General features: G+C 35.6%; 1 protein-coding gene across 2 annotated transcripts in view; it reads left to right on the top strand.

The window, feature by feature from the left end:
* The window catches only part of HS2ST1 (heparan sulfate 2-O-sulfotransferase 1), a 203845-nt gene that overhangs the window by 162551 nt on the left and 17733 nt on the right, over positions 1 to 23561 (top strand). For both annotated transcript variants that reach the window (XM_063624317.1, XM_063624316.1), the window contains exons 2-3: positions 5135 to 5373; positions 16414 to 16499. In XM_063624317.1, coding sequence (XP_063480387.1) covers positions 5135 to 5373; positions 16414 to 16499 — 325 coding nt within the window. The remainder of the gene's footprint in view (positions 1 to 5134; positions 5374 to 16413; positions 16500 to 23561) is intronic.

The following is a 23561-nucleotide window of genomic DNA, read 5'->3' on the forward strand; positions in this document are numbered from 1 at the left end:
CTTCCCGAGTGAGGCAATGCCTCACCCTGCTTTGGCTTGCACACAGTGCACTGCACCCACTATCCTGCACCCACTGTCTGGCACTCCCTAGTGAGATGAACCCAGTACGTCAGATGGAAATGCAGAGATCACCCGTCTTCTGCTTCCCTCATGCTGGGAGCTGTAGACTGGACCTGTTCTTATTCGGCCATCTTGGCTCCACCCCCCTGTATTTATGTTTTGATACCAGTACCATGCTGTTTTAGTAGTGTAGCCTTGTAGTATAGTTTGAAGTCAGTAGCGTGATCCCTCCAGCTTTGTTCTTTTTGCTTAGGATTGTCTTGGTTATGCGGGGTCTTTTTTCGTTCCGTATGAACTTTACGGTCGTTTTTTCCAATTCTGTGAAGAAAGTCAGTGGTAGCTTGATGGGAATAGCATTGAATCTATAAATTACCTTGGGCAGTATGGCCATTTTCATGATATTGATTCTTCCTATCCATGAGCATGGAGGGTTTTTCCATTTATTTGTGTCCTCTCTTATTTCCTTAAGCAAAGTTTATAGTTCTCCTTGAAGAGGTCCTTCACGTCCCTTGTAAGTTGTTTTCCTAGGTATTTTATTCTCTTTGTAGCAATTGTGAATGGGAGTTCACTCATGATTTGGCTATTATTGGTGTATAGTAATGCTTGTGATTTTTGCACATTGATTTTGTATCCTGAGACTTCTCTGAAGTTGCTTATCAGCTTAAGGAGATTTTGGGCTGAGACGATGGGGTTTTCTAAATATACAATCATGTCATCTGCAAACAGAGACAATATGACTTCCTCTTTTCCTAATTGAATACCCTTTATTTCTTTCTCCTGCCTGATTGTGCTGGCCAGAACTTCCAATACTATGTTGAATAGGAGTGGTGAGAGAGGGCATCTTTGTCTTGCGCCGATTATCAAAGGACTTCCCAACAGCTTTAAACTTAACTGTTAACAGCTTACTGTTGGCCAGAAGCCTGGCCAATCAATAAACAGTTGATTAACACATATTGGTATATTACATGCTGTATTCTTGTAATGCTATATACCATGCTCTTACAATAAACTAGAGAAAAGAAAATGTTATTTAACATACAAGAAATAGAAAATATATATTTTTTATTTTTTTATTAAAATTTTTTTTAAGAGATGGGGGTCTAGCTGCGTTGCCCAGGCTTGTCTCAAACTCCTGGGCTTAAGCAATCCTCCTACCTCAACTCCTGAGTTAGCAGTAGCTGGGACTACAGGTGCATGCCACCAGGCCAGGCTCTGAGAAAATATGTTTTCTATTTGTTAAGTGGAAATAGATTATCACAAACATCTTCATACTCGTCATCTTCACACTGAGCAGGCTGAGGAGGAAGAGGTGGGCCTAGTCTTGCTGTCTCATGGGTGCCAGAGGCAGAAGAGATAAAGGAGGTAGGAGGCAGGAGAAGCAGGCACACTGAGTGTAAATTTTATTGAAAAAAAATCCACGTATTGGATTCGTGCAGTTCAAATCCATGTTGTTCAAGGGCGAACTGCAATTTATTACTCGAAGTTGAAGAAAACATTACGAGAATATGTATCCTAAGTATTTTGAATATACTGCCTACATTCTAAGTGCACTACAGATGTGGCGTAACTAGTATACTTTCTTCAGTGATTTAAGAAAGCCTCAGAAGAGGCTGTAGTAACTAGATGTAGAGCATCTTTGCTAAAAAAAGAATTATAACTATCTAATACTTAGTAAATAAAGAAAATGACCATATTGAAAACACTCTTATTTATTTTAGGTATTGCCACAGAAGAAAGATAGTAATTTATCATCAGTAATCGTTACTGCTGTTCAACTGAGATAGGATTTAATATTACTAACAAAATTGTTCTTAATTTTCCATACAATTTTTATCTTTTTATGTAGTTTTAGGCCTAACATTATATTAATAATTGTCCTATATATTTAAGCAAAGTAAAAACACTTGAAAAATAGAAAACGCATGTAAATACTATTTGAATGAGAAAGTAGTGATTCCAATATTTCTACCTTTTCATAATTTAAGACATTTCTAAAATTGTGTGAAATACACAGTTTATATGATTTAATACACATAGTGAACCAAGAATAATAATTACTTTTTAAAAACATGTTTGTTTCATGGCTCTGCCAGAGGTGTAGCAAAGTTGATAAGGTAATTTTAAAACAATTTTGCAGTTTGTCTCATGTTTTTTATAGATAAAATAGATACCTGCTTATGAAATAACACAAAAAATATTTTTTTCCAAGTATTTGATTTGAAGAGAAAACTAGTGTGAGTAAATTCAGCATTGTTGATTGTAAGTGAATCTTTTTTTTCTTTAGCGCGAACTCCTACTTGTGTGAGTAGGTGAATCTTTTAAAGGCAATTTCACATATGTCTGTGTTGCTAGAGGAAACCTCTCACACTTCTGTCAGCACTTAAATGCCAACAGCACTGTTGTATTTCCCTTAGTAGAAAAGGGGAGGGTGTTTGGACATAACATTACCATAATAGTTTTGAACTGTTTAGAAGATAATGTTCCTTTAAAATTGTTGAATATAATAATGTTCAGGCCAGGTACAATGGTTCACACCTACAATCCCAACACTTTGGGAGGCTGAGGAGGGAGGATCACTCTGAGCCTGGGAGTTCAAGACCAGCCTGGGCAACATGGTGAAACCCCGTCTCTACAAAAAATACAAAAATTAGCCAGATGTGATCATGTGCACCTGCAGTCCCAGCTACTTGGGAGGCTGATGTGGGAGGATAACCTAAGCCTGGGGAGGTCGAGGCTGCAATGAGCCATGGTCATACCTCTGCACTCCAGCGTGGGCGACAGAGTGAGACCCTATCTCAAAAAAATAATAATAATGTTCATAGGTTCTCAATAAAAATTAGTTGAATTTAATCTAAGACAACTTCCCAATCTTGTATGGATGCTTATAGTATGTTACCTTGATTTGTAGGTTTATTTATAAAGCACTGTTGATTTGAAAAATAGTATGGTATGTGCTTCTTTGAAGTCTCTCCTGACTCTTTTTTCTTTCTTATTCTGTTTCTTTTATGGATTATCTTTTTCTACTTGCCTTTTAAATATTGGTATTATCTAAGATTCTATCCTAGGGTCTCTGTCTGTGCTACATACTGTATATTGTCTAGTCAGCTGTCTATCTGCTACTTGAATCTTTATTCTCAACTGTACACCTATAAGCCCAATTATCTTATATCTCCTGGATGACCCAGGCTATCCAACAGTGTATTCAATATTAAGCTCATTATGTCTTTCTCCATTTTCAGTGCACACCTTCCCCCAGAATAAAAGAGTATGTATATTTGCATATAAATATATAACACATACGTATATCTCTCATATATGTACTTCTGTTTTGGAAAGCCCACTGCTAGTAAGCAGCAGGCCTGGAATTTTTAATTCTGGTTTTTTGAAGCAAATCCTCAGCTCAGAGTGTATTCTATATAACATGGTGTCCATATCTTTTCAACCAAAATCAAAGATGCATGCTCTGACAATATTTGAAGTCTGCACTTGTTGCTGTAATTATACCACATTGCTTTTCATCTTACTTTATTAAGTTGTCAGCATCATAGGGGACACTAATAACCACACATACAATGTAAAACTACAATTATGATAAATATATTGAGACATGTAGTATAAGATAGGTGAATGTAGATTTTTTAAAAGATAGCCAGGCGTGGTGGCAGCTCATGCCTGTAATCCCAGCACTTTGGGAGGCTGAGGTGGGTGGATCATGAGGTCAGGAGTTCAAGACCAGCCTGGCCAAGATGGTGAAACCGTGTCTCTACTAAAAATACAAAAATTAGCTGGGTGAGGCGCCTGTAGTCTCAACTACTTGGTAGGCTGAGGCAGAGAATTGCTTGAACCCAGGAACAGAGGTTGCAGTGAGCCAAGGTCGTACCACTATACTCCATCCTGGGTGACAAAGCGAGACTCCATCTCTGAAAAAAAAAAAAAAAAAAAAAAGGTGATTTGACCTAGTCAGAGCTATCAGATGCTTCCCTAGGAAGCAATTGAGTTGAAATGTAAAGGTTGGGTGGGGAGATGGAAGATTGTTCAAGATAGGTGAGATAGCTTGCACAAAGACTTGGGGGTTAAGAGAATACATGCTATATGTGTAACTATCCCTGTGCAAAGTATTTGCAATCTTGCTAGAGATTTCACGCTCCTCATTTCCTTCTTTCCTCTCCTTTTCTTGCATCCTTATTCATATATATATATATGAAAATATATATATTTGAATATATATTAGAATGTATAGATATTTGAATATATATATTTGAAGCTGAAGTTTGCATTAAATAGAGAATACTAGAAAGCAAAATGTAACTGCTTTTGAAACCACATAGCAGATAGGTGATTTTAGAGGAACCATGAAATTTAAGGGAAAAGCATAGCCATGTGCTAAACACAGTTTCTAATGCAACACCAAAAAGAAAAAGGATTTGTGGTAGTATTGTTTCTACTCTTGTAAGTCATATTGTTTCTACTCTTGTTAAGTCATATTAGCATTTATAATCACTTTATAATCACTGTCCTGCTACATTTTTATAAACCAGAGAATAACTAAATCAGGTAATAAATTTCAAAACCTTTTCTTAAATTATAATTTCTCTTCTAAGTTCATTTTTGTACTGTGAAGTTTAGTATTCCATGCAATCTTTGTGTGTTTGATAATTAATTCAGGCTGTAGGAATTCTATTAGAATGTAAAGTGACTTTTGAACTGCATTGAAGTACTCTGTGGTCTGTGCAATTCTACATTTGTTGACTCTTTATTCCTTTTTTCTTGATATACATATGTATTAGCCTTCATAAGGAATTCTGAAGCTTTGGTCCTCAAAACATTTCTTCAACAACTCTTACCTAGTTCTTGAATAGGAAGATTATGTTCCAGGCTGTACAGCTGTTTTAGAATCAACTAGATCCTCTTAGAAACCCAAGCAATTTACCCATGTTTTCCACATCTCTTGGTTCTTTGCTTTTGTTTTTTGTTTTCTTTTTTGTATCTTTTCTAATCATGGTCCAAAGTTCAGTGTTCATAACTTCCTTATAGTGTCCTTAAAAACTTAGTTTGTATCTGTTTTTCTTTGCAGAAAGGGCTATTGCAAGACATGAAGTCCGAGAAATTGAGCAGCGACATACAATGGATGGCCCTCGGCAAGATGCCACTTTAGATGAGGAAGAGGACATGGTGATCATTTATAACAGAGTTCCCAAAACGGCAAGCACTTCATTTACCAATATCGCCTATGACTTGTGTGCAAAGAATAAATACCATGTTCTTCATATCAACACTACCAAAAATAATCCAGTGATGTCATTGCAAGATCAGGTAATTACCACTTAAGGAATGCTCAAATGTTTTCTAATACTTCCTCACTCAAATTTTCTAGCTCAAGGGGATAAAGTATTTTAAAGGGATGTGAGTGCTGATCTCAATGGATCATAAGCCTTTTAGGAGAGAGGGCCAGCTAACTTTTGTATAATTTTACTTGACAGTATTTGACACATTTCCTTGCATATAGTATGTACTCAAATATTTGTGAAGTAAATGAATTAATGAATAGCTTGAATTTTTGAGAAAATTGATGTTCCTCAGCGTAGTATCCTTTTAAAAACATAATTTTGGCATAATACCCTGCAATAAAAATTATTGTCTCAACTTATGATGGAGAAATATTTGATGGATACTTGTATTCAATTTTGTGACCAGCCCCTCTTTACTAGATATAGATACAGATAGATACAGAGAGAGTTTATATATATATATTGCTTATAAATGTATATATAGTTTAGTTGTGGCTTCTTCAACATAATCTTACCTTTTAAATTCTCACGAAGTTTTAGATAAACAGATGAATAAATAATTTTGTGAAATGGTTTTAAGAAAAGTAGAGGAAATTATCTTATGAAATAAAATTTGCTCATCTCTTTAATAGTAGTAGCATACATTTCTCCCACACCTGCAGTTTTGACTGCAATTATAAATAAAGTTCTCTCTATAAATATGGAAGGGCATGGGAATTCCACCCCATGAGAAGGAAAGATAATGTTTGCAAATACTACTTAGGATCAAATGCCAAATTGGAATAGGCTTATTAGAAAGTTATTTGTGATGGTCCTGTAGTTATAATGATATTTATCTGTTTGAAAGCAGTGAACTTGTTACAGAATTGACTGTTAATCTCACTATTTAGCATAACTATAATCCTTACACTTAAACAAGAGAATTACATTGATACACAAGACTAAGGTTGGCTTTCTTGCTAGAGAGCTGTTTGTAAAGGCTAGTGGTATATGGTATGTCGTCTGCCCATGTAATTTTTGGCTCTTTGCAGAATCCTGGAGTACTCTTTTTCATAGAACCAAAATTCCACATCTGTTGGCCAAACCAAAAACTCTTCTATGAATGAGAAGAAACATAAGCTGTTTTTAGCTATGTGTGTCATAAAAACTATTCATTATGTAATATTATGTATCTCAAGGGCAAGTATCCTAAATATTCTGTTTTTATACAGTGTGTAGTAGGTTTTAAATCTTTTTGCATTACTGCTTTTCAAAATATGCTTTGGTTTAAAAGTAATATGTATTCATGCTTAGATAATAATTTCAGATTTATTCAGTAATACTTTTTAGAAAAATAATGTTAATTTGTTTGTTCAGCATTACAAAGTTTCCTGGTAACTGCAAGATGTCTGGCAGTGACATCAACCATTATTTATAAATCTGGAGGAGCTCACCACATATGACATTTATAGGCATCATGTAGTAGTATATTTTCCCAGTTGCATTTGGATGAGATAAAGCTTCTGTTTTTCTTTTAATAACTTGTTGGTTATATATAGGAAAAAAAAACAGCAGGAGAGAAGCATAAATACTATCTTAAAAGCAATTGGATTACATAATGACCAACACTTAAAAAATGTTTGTGTGGGGCAGTGTAAAAGAATAGTCTTAATCATTAGCTGACATACTTCAAAATATCAGCTGGTAGTTCAAAACCTGATCTTAATTAAGAGTGACTTACTTAACAAATGTTCTTTATATACCCTATCTCCAGTTTTGTGATCTCTTGTTCTATGTAGACGCAGTTCTTCAGACAAGTCATATTTACTGCTTCCCTTTCTTTTGTGTGACATATTTTCATGTTTACTTCACTTTTAATCTAGTAAGCTTCATCTAAATGTAAACTAAAAATTGTACTGTATTTCTTGAAAATAATTTTTAAATATTCCCTGAACCCCATCTGATATAACACACTTTTATTTTAATGTATCATATTTTGTTGTCTCTGTGTACTGTTCTCAGCTACCTTTTTTTTTTTTTTTTTTTTGAGATAGAATTTTGCTCTTGTTGACTAGGCTGGAGTGCAATGGTGTGATCTCGGCTCACTGCAACCTCTGCCTCCCAAGTTCGAGCAATTCTCCTGCCTCAGCCTCCCAAGTAGCAAGGATTACAGGCATGCGCCACCACGCCCAGCTAATTTTTGTATTTTTAGTAGAGACGGAGTCTCACCATGTTAGTCAGGCTGGTCACAAACTCCTGACCTCAGGTGATCCGCCCACCTCAGCCTCCCAAAGTGCTGGGATTACAGGCACCTGGCCTCTCAGCTGCTTAAATAAGAATTAAATGAACTATTTTGCTCTTTTTTGTTCTCTAAGAAATAGTTTCTAATCAAGTACAATTTAAAAGATGAGATCTTTCTTAAATCTGTTGTCTCCAGCTTCCGTGTAAAGCTGTTTACTCATAAAAATATTTTGAGATATGTTACCTGACCATCCTCTTTATTCCCTCACCTTCCGATCTTAGTTCAGTCTGCTTGATATCTGCCTTCAGCCCCAGCTTTCCTAGACATTTTTTGTACATACTATATTAGGTATTGCTCTAAACTGTTTACCTGCTTAATTATTTCTCTCAAAAATTTTAGAGGCAAAGCCCAAATATTTTTAGTCTGGTATAAAACCACTCAATGTATAATAGTTATATATATTCTGCTATCCTTAGAAATAGTTGTCAACTCTGCTTTTGAGTTTTTCACTTATTTATTGTGTATGTAATATACACAAAGGTTGTACTACATTCTTTGGGGAAATAACAAAGAAATAGAAAGCATGGCCACACCCTTGAAGGAGCTTATTTAAAATTTATTTGGGAACATAAAACATAAACACAGGGGCTATGAAAACAGTTAAAATAAAACATCAATTTGTGATGATCTCACTGAAATATTTAACCAAAAATGTTCCCTACCAAAATGTTTGATTTGGACCTAATCCTGAGAAAACAAATTAATGTAGAATATTCTACAGAACAACTGACTTCTAAAGTGTCAGTATCATAACAACCAAAAAAGTTGGAGGGAAGCTTCTTTAGACTAGAGAGACATGGAAACCAAATGTAATGTATGGTCTGTAATCAGATCCTTGATCAAAAATGATAACATCTTTGTTCATAGACATAGTACATGCTGAGGTAATTAGGGGTTAAATATGAATGGCAACTATTTGCTTTCAAATAGGTCAGAAAAAATTGAGTATGTATGTGCATACATAGAGAAAAAAGATAAAAGTGACAAAATGTTAATAATTAGTGAATCTAGGTGAAGAGTATAGAGATGTTCACTGTCCTCTTTTTTCATCTTTTCTGTAGTTTAGAAATTTTTTTCAATAAAAGTTGAAAAGTTAAAAGAAGGATATTAAAAGATAAACATTTGAGAATATAAGATATGAGAAACTAAGCAATTAGAATAAGGTGTGGACTCAGTCATTAAAGATACATTTTTGAGATGGGCTTTACTTAGTTAATAGATAGGAATTGGCAAGAGATAGGTAATCAATCAACTCTTCTAGTTGAAAAATGGAGCTTGCTTTGCTGTCATGTGAATATCTTTACATTAGAGAACATCATGTCTTTAAAGTAGCCATACCATATATGTGATTAGCCACATCTTTTATGATTTTTCAAAAAAAGAATTCTTTTTTGCTCTCATATGTTTAGGCCTATGATTATATTTAACCCCTTTTGTTAAAACATTGGAAATATCTAGAATTTGTATTCTCTGAAGAACAACATAAATTTTTTTCTTTTAATTCACTCTCAAGCCAACTTTAGGTTATCTGTGTTAGAGCCCACAGTTCACCAGGAGTTGCAGATACTTTTCAGAGCAGCACTTTAGATGAATTTTCTCCACCTATAATGTGTATGCTAATCACTGGTTAAAATGCAGATTCAGATTCGGAAGGATCAAGATGGAGCCCAGTTTTCAATTTCTAAACAACTCCCACTTGATGCCAAAATTAATGCCTCTGGTCTTTAAACTGCAGTTTGAGTACCAAAGATCCAGATGATGATTCTTGGTAGCGATATGGGAAGATGAATACTTTAGTCTTCCCAGGGTGGTAGGGTACTTATCTTTAAATTTTTATTCCTACCTCCCCTACAAAATCCACATTTCTTACATAGACCAAGAGGCCCTTTTTAATCTAGCCCTTGTGTGCACCAACTTCTTACCCACTAGCCACACTGGCCTTGTGTTTCATTGAATACACCAAGCCTTTCCCATTTTAAGGCCTCCACACTTATCCTTTCCTCTTAGAATGCACTTCTCCTGGCTTCTTCCAGAGTTGGCTTCATGTTATCCATTTAAGGTTTAATAACGTACTCTTAGAAAAACCATGCCTGGCCGTCCTACATATTGATTACCTCTTCTAAGTTACTGTGTACTGTATCACTCTTGTTGTGTCTTCTCTGGTACTAATCAGCTTACTAACTTATAGATTGGTTTGTTTACTGCATGTCTTTTCCTCTATTATAAGATCTTTAAGGACAGGAAACTTGTCTGTCTTGTTCACTATTAAATCCCTTATGTTTAGAATAGTGCCTGAGACATAGCAGAAACTATATATTTTTTGTTAAATAAATGATGAATGAATGAACAGATGGACCAACATAGATTTTGATAGTGGTAGATGATAATAATTACTGGCAGAGTGAGCACCTCTGATTGACAACAGTATGGTCTATTCTTATCTCTCAGGTGGATTGGGAACCAGCCCCCTGCCCTACACCCCTAAAACAGGTTGAGCAGCACAGCTCTGAACTTCAGTGAAGATATGTTCAATTACTGCAAACTTTTCTATATTTTTATCCAACCACTACTTTGTTTTCCTGTGAGTGTAGAAAACTTTCTTCCTGGCTTAGTCTCATAAAAGTACCCACAGCCATACAAGAAATGTTTAAGTAAATGCATGAGAGGGAGTTCGGTATATAGTAATTACTCAAGTTAATAGTAGCATTCATTCAACAGATAGTAATTACAGAGTTGGAATTTGGCCAGAATGTTCAGGATGACATTCCTGCTCTTTTAAAGAGTGAAAACAAATGCTTTTGTGATCACAGATAATCGTAATACTGAGGTTGATCTATTAAGAATATAGGTCAAGACACTAGTTAGTGAGAAGGGTGCTTCTTAGCTTTTTCCTGTAACATCAGTTTAGGTCTGATTCAACTAACAAAAAACCCCAACACCATTACCTATATTGTTTGTGTTTTTCCTTAAGGTTTCTTCTTATTACTTGCTAGCCTGACTTGAGTCATCAAATGCAACAAAAATCACGGTTTACACTCTGCTTCAGGCTAGCTGCGTTTCATGTACTATATCTGACTACTACATCGGAAACATTCTTCTTGGTAGCATATTTCAATCAGAGTATGAAAATTTTCTATGACTAAAGTCATTATAGTGGCCTTATTTCTTCTCCCCAAGCCAGAGTTTTCAGTGTCTTCAGTCTCCTTAACTTCAATTGATACTATTAAGTTTTGCTCCTTTTTTGGCCTATCACTTTACCTTTCGTTTGTGCCAAGTATAGTCAGTAAGAATCCATAAAGTGAACTGAGTAGAAGTTTGCTTACCTAATCTCAGTATCTTGTTCTTACTCCTCTGTATTTTCGAACCTTGTCTCAAGGTCTTAGGCAGCATGCCCAAGAGAAATACCAGAAGAAAACAAACTAAAAGACGAAGCAAGTGGTGCAGGGAGGTGAGAAGGCAGATCATGATAGAGCAGAACTGGGACTAGACTGATGAGAGAGAAAAGATGAAGGTGAAAGACTAGAGACCAGGAAAGTTCTGGAGAACTAAGGATAAATATTAAACGTGTAAAACGAGAAGTGGCCGAATTAATACTTTAAAAATAAAACTTTAAAAAATAGTTTTTCAAAGGGAGTTACTCATATTATTTCCTTTGAGAACAGTTTTGAAGAGGAGATAAAGATAGTATGTACTTTCAGCAGTATGTAAATGATACTTTTTTTTTTTTTTGAGACACGGTCTTGCTCTGTCGCCCAGGCTGGACCAGGCTGGAGTGCAGTGACGCGATCTTGGCTCACTGCAACTTCCACCTCCTGGGTCCAAGCGATTCTCCTGTCTCAGCCTCCCATGTAGTTAGGATTACAGGCATGAGCTACCACACCTGGCTAATTTTTTGTATTTTAGTAGGGACGGGGTTTTACCATGTTGCCTTGGCTGGCCTCAAACCCCTGAGCTCAGGAAGTCCTCCCGCCTCGGCTTTCCAAAGTGCTAGGATTATAGGCGTGAGCCACTGCACCTGGCCAACACTTTCAAACGCTCAGACTGTTTTCTAGATTAGTGTGAACCATGTTAGCCATACTGACATCATTTATTTGCTTCACACTTTTTTCTTCGTCATAAAGAGAAGGTAAACCTCAGTTCAGCATCTTTTGATTCATTGTAAATTTTAAATCGGCCACAGCTATGTTAATGAAACTTTAACATATTGCCTTAGTTAAATGCTGATGATATGAAAGAAAAATACATATGCCAGATATATTGCATATGTAGCCTTTAGTATGCTTTTAGTTTGAGCTTAGAAAGAGATTCTGTGTTTTTCAAGGACTTTAGCAATAGTAGAGGCCAGGCACGGTGGCTCGGGCCTGTGAGCACTTTGGGATTCTGGGAGGCTGAGGTGGGAGGATCACTTGAGCCCAGGAGTTTAAGAACAGCCCTGGTAACAACTCTACAAAAAAAAAAAAAAATTTTTTTTTTAAATCTGGGCTTGGCATGATGGTGTACTCCTGCAGTGCTGGCTACTTGGGAGGCTGAGGTGGGAGGACCACTTAAGCCCAGGAGTTAGAGGTTACAGTGAGTTATGATCATGCCACTGTGCTCTCTGGCATGAGTGACAGAATGAGATTCTGTCTCAAGAAAGAAAAAAAAAAAGATTCTAGAAAATTTTAAAGCAATAATAATCACCTGGATTTACCTCAGACAGCAAGGATTTAGGAAGTAAAATTCAAAATCCTACATAGATATTTAGATGTAGTCTCTTGGTTTCAACCAGGAGTACTCAGCAACCCCAGTGGTTACCCAAGATATAAAAAGACAAGGGAACAAACGTCAAGGGTTATTGTTAAAATGGTTGTCCAGTAAAGACAGTAGTGATCAGGGTGAATTGGAAGTTGATATGACAATAAAGTTGATGAATGAATTCATAAGGAAATAAACAATTGAGAGAGTTATATCAACAGAGCTTTCAGATGTTGGAGAGATGGAGTAGTTCTGAATGACTGGATCTGAGGGATTGCCTTAGTAGCGGATAAAAGTTGAGATTTTCAGTGTCCAAATTTGTTAAAGCAGAATCATGATATGGGGGAGGAAGACAGAGCAATATGGCCAAATAGAAGCCTTCAGCAATTGTCCCCCAGCAGGAACATCAAATTGAAAAACTATCCACACAAAAAAGCACCCCCGTAAGAACCAAAAATCAGGTGAGCAATCATAGTACCTAATTTTAACATACTAAGGAAAGAGGCACTGGAGAGGATAGGAAACACAATCTTGTATCTCCTATACCACCCCTCCTCCATTCCCCCTGGTAGCTGCCACATGGCGCAGGAAGAGAATCTGCACCCTGGGTAGGGGGAGAGCACAGTGATTGCGGGACTTTGCATTTGAATATGGTGCTGCCCTGTCACAACAGAAAGTAACATGGGGCAGAGCTCAGCTGGTGCCCACAGAAGGAACATTTAGACAGCTCTAGAGAAGGAACATTTAGACAGCTCTAGCCAGAGGTTAATCTTCCATCTCAGCAATTGGTATCTCAGTTCCAGCAGCCCCTGCCACCAGGGGCTAAAGTGCTCGGGGGTCCTAAATAACGATAAAGGAGTCAATTCAGCAGGAGAATATAAAATTTTTAAACATACGTCTATCCAACACTGGAGCATCCAGATATATAAAGCAAATATTACTAGAACTAAAGAGATAGATAGACCCCAATACAATAATAGCTAAAGACTTGAAGACCCTTCTTTCAGCACTGGACAGAACACCCAGGCAGAAAATCACAAAGAAATATCGTACTTAATCTGCAACTTACACCAAATGGACCTAATAGATATTTACAGAACATTTCATGCAACGACTGCAGAATACACATTCTTCTCCTCAGCACATGGGTCATTCTCAAGGATAGACCATATGTTAAGTCACAAAACAAGTCTTTAAAAGTTCAAAAAAAAATTGAAATCATATCAAATATCTTCTCTGATCACAGTGGAATAAAACTAGAAACCAACAGCAAGACACATGGAAATTAAACAACGTGCTCCTGAGTGGCCAGTGGGTCAATAAATTAAGAAGGAAATTTAACAATTTCTTGAAAGAAATGAAAATGGAAATACAACCTTCCAAAATGTATGGGATACAGCAAAATCTGTGCTAACAGGAAAGTTTATAGCAATCAGTGCCTATATCAAAAAAGTAGAAGAACTTCAAATAAACAACCTAGTGTTGCATCTTAAAGCGCTAGAAAAGCAAGAGCAAATCAAATCCAAAATGAATAGAAGAAGTAATGATGATCAGAACAGAAATAAATGAAATTGAAACAAAAAAATACAAAAAGATCAGTAATCCCAGCACTTTGGGAGGCCGAGGCGGGCAGATCACGAGGTCAAGAGATCGAGACCATCCTGGCCAACATGGTGAAACCCCGTCTCTACTAAAAATATAAAAATTATCTGGGTGATGTAGTCCCAGCTACTCAGGAGGCTGAGGCAGGAGAATCGCTTGAACCTGGAAGGCGGAGGTTGCAGTGAGCTGAGATCACGTCACTACATTCCAGCCTGGCGACAGAGCAAGGCTCCGTCTCAAAAAACAAACAAACAAAAAAAAGGTTTTTTTGAAGACATAAACAAAATCAAGAAACTTTTAGCCCAAGATAAAAAGAGAGATCTTACAACTAATACCACAGAAATTCAAAGGATCATTAGAGGCTACTATGAGCAACTATATGCCAGTAAATTGGAAAACCTAGAAGAAATGAGAAGCCTTGCAGTAGTGTAGACATTATCCAGCTTCCTGGGCTTTTTTCACTTTGCTTTGAAGGATACACATTGGATGAGATACCATTCATCCTCAGGAGAGGGTTTAGTTTAATGTTGACCATCCTTAGGAAGCTTTGTTGGAGGAAAAAGAATACTTGAATTTGTACCTGACTCTCATTTCTGAACAAGTCTTTCACCACAGTATACTCCAAGCTTGTACTATGATCTTCCCTGCTATTTAGTTTATATAACACTATTTTTTCAGACCTCAATGTAGCATCTTTCATTTCCCTCCTACATCACCATGTCCACGTTAAATCTCAGCTTCTGGAAAACAGAGGTGAGTTGCTAAATATATCTTAAGCTTACTTTAGCCACCATCTTCAATGCCTTATTCTCTTTGCCTTCTTTTTTCCTCTCATTTTTGGCTGAAATACTAGAACTGATTTTCATAGAACCAAAGGTTTATAGGAAATAATCTACCATTAAGTGGCCGTTATAAAGACTTTTCATATTCAGCATGTAAAGTATATTAAAGATGCAGGCTCTGGGTTATTTAATTTTATATTTTGTTTCTGTTTTATTTGCAATTTGGTATTTTCATTCTGTTTGGTGCCTTAGTTGAAGAATTGAAAAGAACATGAAAACCTCAAATCATATTTATTTGGCTCTTTCAGTTTCAGTGGGGAAAAAAATTGAAAATATCTGCTAAAATGACATTGTACACTTTCTAATGCAAACTAATTTTCATCTGCAATTCATTTTTCAGATTTTAATTTAAGGATGTATATGTGTATGGAGAGGCCAAGTAAGGCATATAACCATTTCCATTCTAAAAGCTTCATAATTTCTCTTAGTATGTGAGTTATTAATGCTTCCCCTAAAAGATAAATTATCCCAGAACTCTTCCATTTTTCTCTAGTTCACATTCTCTGACATATAGCTATATCTGCACTGTTTCCCCTCTCTCACCTACCAATAGGCCTTTAACAGGAGGCAGCTATCATCATTCACTGATATTATTGAGTGTAGTGTAGTATGAAGTGTTCCAGAATATCTCCATGTAACTATCCCTATTCTATGATGTAAGTGAAAGATTGATAAATTGTCAGAATTATGCAATTGACAGTTCTGTGTTTGAGAGGCTGACGTCATAGCTTGCAGATGCTTTCAGTGCGGTATAGGTTGGTGGACCTCACTGCCCCCACTTTCTGCACTCTATCTAGGTTCTAAAAGAGATTCTTAACCACTTGCTATTTATCATGCAGAGATTTGCTTATCGAAAATGTATACCATTTTCCATTGAGAAATTGTATATCACTGCTTTGCAGCTAGTGATACTTAGGTTTATCAAATTCTATATTAACCAGTTATTAGACATTTTAAAATATACTTATATAATTTTTCATATTAATTTTTGTATACATTAATTCCAATAAGTTAAATATTTAGAAATTTTAAATATTTTGACCTGTATTGCATCTCTAATTTTATTAATCTTTTTATCAACAAGCTTGTGATATCTGCTCTTAACTCTTAAATATCTTCTGATAACCATCACCTTTTTAAAAATCATTTTGGTTTTAAATATTACTTTTTATTTGTTGAGTGATTAATAAAAATAAACTTTTATGAACAGCAAGCCTCTGAGAAGAAAACATTTGATATGCTGGAATGTTCCTGTATTGCCTACTTTAGCATGTGTGTTGGCAGGGTGTAGATACATATACCCCCACAACGACCCTCCTCCCACCCTATGTAAATGCACTCACTCTACAGCATTGTAAAGGATTTCATTGTGCGATTTTGTTTTCAGAATCATCTTTCACTCTTTTGTGTGTATAATGATAGTAGCTGTCTCTATGATGAATTTTAGTAGTTACAGATTACACTATACTTTCCTTAGTCTAAACTTATGTTTCAAGCTCTGTAAAAGTGGTTTCAGGTTTTTAAATTCCTAACTTGGAAATATTTTGCTATCATCAAATTTCATTGTCTTTAAATTGTATATAATGAGTGTGTTCTCCCTTTTTAGGTGCGCTTTGTAAAGAATATAACTTCGTGGAAAGAGATGAAACCAGGATTTTATCATGGACACGTTTCTTACTTGGATTTTGCAAAGTAAGTTACACTAAAATGACACACTAAAGAATGCTTTGTACTTTAGTAACCTAAAAAGGAATAAATTCATTAAATTGTTATGATTTTCTAATGAAAGAATGTACTGACTTGCCTTTGCCAGTTTTAGATCTGTAATTTAAATATACCTTTTAGTGTTTTACTGCCCTCTAGTGTTCATAAACTGGCAATTCTTATATTAATTACATATTAGGTATTACTCTTTAAAGTTTATTATTATTGTGTGTATATGCCTTGTACAACCAGAATGACGCTACTTCAGGAGAGCTCAGGTTATAACTAGAGGCCAGATTATGACTTACCACATCATTGACTGAGAAAGCAAAAAAGCTCTCACTGAGTTATTGGTGCTCCAGTGTGTCTGCTTCTCACCCAAGACGTAGTGAAGTGTACACTTTCCCTTGGGCTACCTTATTTTAGCTTTAAAATTATGATGTATTACGAGGCTTTTTTTAAAAAAATTAATGATTTCCTCTCTGTCTCTCTCCCTCTGCCTCTCCCTCTCTCCCTCTCTCTTGCTCTCTCTCCCTCCCTGTCACTCACTCACTCCTGGACTCAGGTGATCCTCCTGCCTCAGCCTCCCAAAGTGCTGGGATTATAGGCATGAGCCACTGTGCCCAGCGTCTGTCATATTAATAGTTCTCTCAAGAAAAGTTCAGAAAACTATAAGCCTACTCACAGTATTCAAGCACTATGTGGCTTTCTGTAGAGTCTGTGCCACATTATTAATCAGAAAATTAATTAAACATAATATTCCAAACATAACAGTCTTATGGATACATTTGAGCTTTTTTGGTAGTACACGTAGTACCATTGTAGTAAACCTCAAATCCAAATGTTTTCTCTAAGATTCTGCATTAACTTCAAAAACACTAAAAAAATTTTTTTATTATTTAAGCTTACACATGTTTATTCAGTTTTTAAATTAGCTATTATGATTTCAGAATAACACACCTTGATATATTGGTCAACTTTAAAAAGCATTTTTTATAAAATTTAAAATAAAAGTTATATCCCACTTTCAGTTTTACTTTTTAATTTTGAAAAGAAAAAGTAGAATGAAATATTGCTGATTCAAACTGATAATCTTAACTTTTTGGGAAATCATGTAATTAAAAAAGAATCACCCAAATATTACATACATAAAGTGATATATTCCTATTTCTAGTTCTTCTCATAGTACTCAAGATCTTTCAGTAAAATTGTAGCTTTAAAGTTAGATGTATGTTTTTCTATAAATAATTCATACTGCAATATTGAAAATATTTTATAGGCAGCTTTAAAATAAACTAATTATTTTTTTCTTTGCATAGGCATTGAACCAATTTCATAAGCTTCGTTCATGTACATATTTTCCCTCAGGGCTGCATTATCCTTGAATTGAATGTTTGTTACCCTTTCACCTAAATGATTTATTCTTTCCACACACAGCTTGGTTTCTAATAGTCTAGGTTTTCATTATTAAAATTACTTATTGAGTGCTTTTGCTTTTGGCAAAGTCTTATACTTAGAACAAAGCTCTGATATATGCTGAGGTTCTTGTAGTTGAAAAAATAAGGCTTTTTGAAGAGATTAATCTCATTTATTAAATGCTGACATGAATTTTTAAGGGTTTGAATATTTTCATAGTGAGTCATGTTATTTGAAGGGAAAAGTATTGTGAAAATTTTTCATAGATTTTTCCAAGATTTTAAACAAATACCTAAACAAAATCAGCCTAGGTGAAATGTATTTTGATGTATCTATGTAGTCAAGAACTGTTGTAGATGTAACTAGTATCCTCAAATATCTTTTAGCTTAATAGCTATATGCTCCATAAATGGGGAAGGAAAAGGAAAGAAACATTGCCTTACCAATTTTTTAAATTACAGTCGTCCCTGGGGTATGTCCAGGGTATTGGTTCTCGGACTGCCTGAGTATATAAAAATTGCATACTCAAGTCCCTCCATTGGCCCTGTGATACCCACGAATTTGAAAGTCAGCCCTTGTACACGGGTTTCACATCTCTCAAATACTGTATCTGTGTGTGGTTGAAAAAAATCTATGTATGCATGGACCTGCACAGTTCAGACTCGTGTTGTTCAAGGGTCAATTGTGCTTTATGCTTCAAAACAATATTCTTGACTGGCATGGTACTTTGTGGAGTCCAGTAAAATAATTGCTTTCAGGAGAAAGTGGTTAATTTGGCAAAATACTTATTTAACACATAGTTTTTTTAAACTTATCTTATCAGAGACATTAAAACAAATGTAAGCCCCAAGAAACCTAGGAAATAAGATAGAGAAATAAAAAATGAAAGCTCCTTTCTAGTTTAGCCCGACCACGAAGAAATACACATTGTATCTGCAAGCTTGTCTACTCAAGCCATGTTTTGATTACATATATTTGTTTTTTACTGAACTTTAGAATAATAACAAAAATATCTTTTTTACATTTTTTGCATTCCTATCCCATCTTGCTCCTTTTTGTCTGAATCTTATTCTTTGATTTTTTTAAAGTATGTTTCCTACTTCTTGTTCCTTTCCATTTTTCCCTTTAATGTTAGGTTATGTTTTGTTTTCTTTTTAATTGGTGGATGATACAATTTTAAGATAATGTAGATATAATTATTATAAATTTGAAAATTTTCCAGTTTAAAATTGTATATAAGTTGAACATTTTCAAAATGTTGATAGTATGCAGGAAATATAAAGTTGAGTAAGTTGCAGTTCTTGACCTTAATGAGTTCACTGAAATCTTTTTTTCGGTAATTATCAGTTCATTAAGTTTTATATAAACAGTAAAAATATTAAATATTCCTCCCCTTTTAAATGTGTACTATTTATTTTTAATAGCATCTATTATCCCATTTTGATTTTCTTCAAACTTTAGAAAATTAAAATGTTAGAATCCTCTTTCAAAAACACTTCTTCAGCAATAAACATTTTCATTTATAATGAATAATAGCTAAAAGAACACTTTTAATGCTGTACTTTCTGTCAGACTCTGCTAAGTTTTTTATGATCTAGCTACCTCAGTGTCACATGTCAGCATCTGTCTTGAGAGGTATTTGAAAATTATTTTTGATATAACAGTTTTATTCAGGCACGTATCAGGTATGTACCTTTGTGGTTGTCCCTAGAAATGAGAATGAGTTTTCATTGCTGTCATTTTGGTTTCTCCATATTGCCGCTAGTATCATTTTCAGAACAAGTGAGGTGAATCAGTAAAGAAGCAGCTATGTCATGACAAGAAACAACTAAATGCTTCATTAGGTCTGAAATTCTAAACAGTAATCAAGTGACAACATTTTAGGCCTAAATAGAATTAGTTAATATATAGAGTCATGTGAGATTGTCCTTTCTACATAATACTTCTCTGCTAAACCAGATGATGTTTGCCCCATTTTCTACAACTTTTAACAAATACGTCACAACATTGTAGATACTTTAGAAAATTATTTTAATCATTCCAGACAATATGTGGGAGTTGCGTTTTTATTAACCTTGTACTACTAACTCTTTCTACAGCATTGATCCTGTAGACTGCTAAGAAGCAATCTCTGAAGTCTGTCTCTAAAGTCAGACAGATCTGCCATTAAATCCACTTAGACTCCTTGCTAGCTGTGTGATCTCACCCACATTGTTTCAGATCTTTGAGCTTCAGTGTCCTGTTTTTAATTTGAGAATAATTAAAGTAATTCATGGGGTGGTGGTGAGGATTAAATGTGATAATGTAGATGGAGCACTTAGTTCTGTGCCTCACACAGAGCAGTATTATGATTCTTTTTAAAATTCTGTCTTCTTTCAGTTACTATATTGTCTTAACTGGTGTTTTCTTCTTCTCCTTGTCTGAATCTCTGCTGGTCCTTATTTCCAGCTCTTAATTGGGCATTGTATAAGACTCTTAGCCTCCATTATTCTCTTTTGGAAGGTTTACACATTTTTATCTGTCATGACACCCAAACAAGAAACTTTCAAATAATCTTGGACAACTTTTTTTTATCACCACCTATATCTTATCAGTCATCAAGTGTTTTGAGTGTCTTCTTTCATTTAACATGATGCTTTTTGACATTCATCTAATTTGATGCACATATCAGTAGTTAGTTGCTTGCTAAGTAGTACTTCATGTATGGGTGTACTTCGATTGATCCATTCACCAGTTTCTGGATATTGAGGTTGTTTATGGCTTTTGGTGATTATGAATAAAGCTGTCAAAACATTTGCATACAGGTTTTGTGCGGACTTATGTCTTAACTTCTCTTGGATAAAAACCTCAAAGTGGAATGGCTGGATTGTATGGTAACTCAATAAGAAACTGCCGAACTGTTTTCCCAAGTGATTGTATCATTTTGCCACCAAACCAACAGTGTTTTAAGAGTTCCAGCTGTTGTGTATCCTCACTAGCATTTGAAATTGTTAGACTTGCTCTTTATTTCAGAATGTGAGCCATTCTAATAGGTGCACAGTTGATGAATGCCCCTTTTAAGACATAAATTACTTTAAAAATCATTTATTTACAATATCATCGGTGAGACCAACAAATACCAACAGGTCATTCACTTTTTTGGATACAGGACAGTGGGACCTTGCCACTAGGATTAGAAAGTTTCTATGAAGCTTTAGGGCTGAGAGAGTCCAGAATAACTACGTACAATGTCTCCAGCAAGATTGATGCCTAAGTAGAGAAGTTAAATTTAGTATGAAGCAGAAAAATTTCAAAACACAATGATTCCCAAAGGCCATTCAGCCCTCTTTCAGGTTCATCACCTCCTTTTTTGACTTTTTCCAGCCAATTGACAAGGTTCCTTACAAATGTTCTGAGTGTGCAGTTGATCTTTTAACCATTATTGTTGCTCATTTGCACATTGATACTATTCACTTGATAGGCTATTGATAGAATGTAATTGTAAAAAAATGAGCCTAGTTTATGTTCCTTGCTTTGTCACACTTCGTATGCTGACATGGCAAGAATGAAGTTCCTAAAATATCTTTTTACCAACCTGCTGCTCAGATTATATCTTTTCGTTTCTGATTTTCATCCGCAGATTCCTACCAAATATGCTCTTCTTTTCCCAGGAAGATCGTGTTCTAACAGGTCAACAGTAGTTTATTTTCTGCTAGTAGAAATGGGTTTTTATTCTTCTACCTGAGCTTTTTTGAGAAATAGCTGAAATGACTGACCAGAGTTAAAGGTGAAGTCTGACCACAGACTTCCTATATAAACTAGCTCCTATATAAACTAGCTGGTTGGCAAAAGAGTAAAACCAACAAACCTCGTTAGTTCTTGTTTTCTAACTGGCTGAGCTGTGTGGTCCGGTTGCTGTTTTTAATCATGCCCATTATCTGTTATAATCCCTTGCCTCCAGCCCTTCGTGTCTATATAACTGTTCCCTAAGTTATATATAATAGTTCACATCCGTTTTCAAAATGAGTTCACAGATTATATCTCATTAAAATCATACTTCCTAATAAATGCCACCCAAAGCCATTCCACACATAGATAGTCATTTTCCTGGACAGCAAAAAGAGTTTTGTAAAATGCCATATTCCCTTTTACTGCTGCCTGGTAATTGCTGTCTGCTCCACATGTCAGGGACTAGGGGAAAGGAGGAAACATTGGTAGGACATGTTCTTCTGAGAGGAGATTATTCTCAAAGGAATGGCTCAGGATGGAGCAATGGCTAATAATGGAGAGGATAGAGAGGATTCCCAGGAATCTCAGTCTTAAGAATGGAATCACTAACCCATTGTCCTGTAATCTCTCCTTGTAGTTTCCTATTAAAAACCTCTCAGCTCTGTGAGCTAAGGGAGCAGCAATGTATTGCTGTTGCCTCCTTACTTTCTTACTACTCAGTGTACTTTCTGGCAGAAAGGCTTTTGTTAGTGGCTAATTCACAACGGTCTCCTCAACCTAATTCTATTAATATTCAGCACCTGTGTGTTGGGCACAGTGCTGAGCACTAGTGATAAAGCCATGAACAAGAGAGAAATGGTCCCTGCCCCAGTGGAACTTCTACTCTAATACCGAATGTGACAGTGCTACGTATTTGCAACAGTACTGTTTCCTTCTTTTAAAAAAAATTGTGAAAGAAAATTTTACTGCACTATTGGTACTGTGCCTACCCTCAGGTGACTTATAATGCTGTTGGGGAGAAAGACTTACAGGAGAAACACTAGTAGGATAAGCTAAGAGTTAAGTTGCTTGATAGCTCTTAGGTGCAGGATGTGTCAAATGAAAGCAAATAGAACTGTATGTTAGAGTCATCAGGAAGAGAGGTCACAAGATTTTCTTGTAGCCCCTCTGTTTATTCCAAAACAGCAGCCAATGACCTTTTAATATGAGTCGTGTCATTGTACTTCTCTGCTTAAATCTTTCAGTGGCCTCCCTCCTGACTCTGTATAAAGTAATGCTTGTAACAGTATAGAAGACCCACACAATCTGCACTCACTCCACCTCACCCCCACCTCTCTTATCTTCCACGGTATTCCCTTTTTGATTCTACAGGCAGCTTGATCTCCTTGCTGTTCCTCAAAACACCTGGCACTTAGCTGCCTCAAGGACCTCTTACTTGGAAATCCCATCTTTCCAGAACACTTTCTCACAGATGTTTGCATGGTACCTTCCTCATTACATAAGACTAGTCATGTCTTCCCGAAAAACACAATTTCGAATTGTATTCTCCCTCACCTCCCTAGCACTCCTTATTCCCTTTCACTGAATTATTTTTCTCCTTTGCACTTTTTACCATATTATATATGCTTATTTATTTATTGCCTATCTGTCCCAAGTAGAATGTTAGCGCTAGAAGGACAAGGAATTTAGTCTTTTTGTTCATTGCAGTATTCCTAGTACCTAGAATAGTTTTATATCTGGCAATATTAGGTGCATACAAAAAGTATTTTTGAAGGAATTAATGTAGAAAAAGAAAAGAAAAATGAGAGTGGCACTCAAGGAAGACAGAATAAGCAAAGATATGTAAAGAGAAATAGAATAAGTATTGATATGGGAGGAGATAAAAGAGGCCAACCTAACTATAACAGATAAATGGTTTCTTGTTTG

The sequence above is a fragment of the Symphalangus syndactylus genome, chromosome 12 (assembly GCF_028878055.3).
Source record: "Symphalangus syndactylus isolate Jambi chromosome 12, NHGRI_mSymSyn1-v2.1_pri, whole genome shotgun sequence".
Classification (NCBI taxonomy): Eukaryota; Metazoa; Chordata; class Mammalia; order Primates; family Hylobatidae; genus Symphalangus; species Symphalangus syndactylus.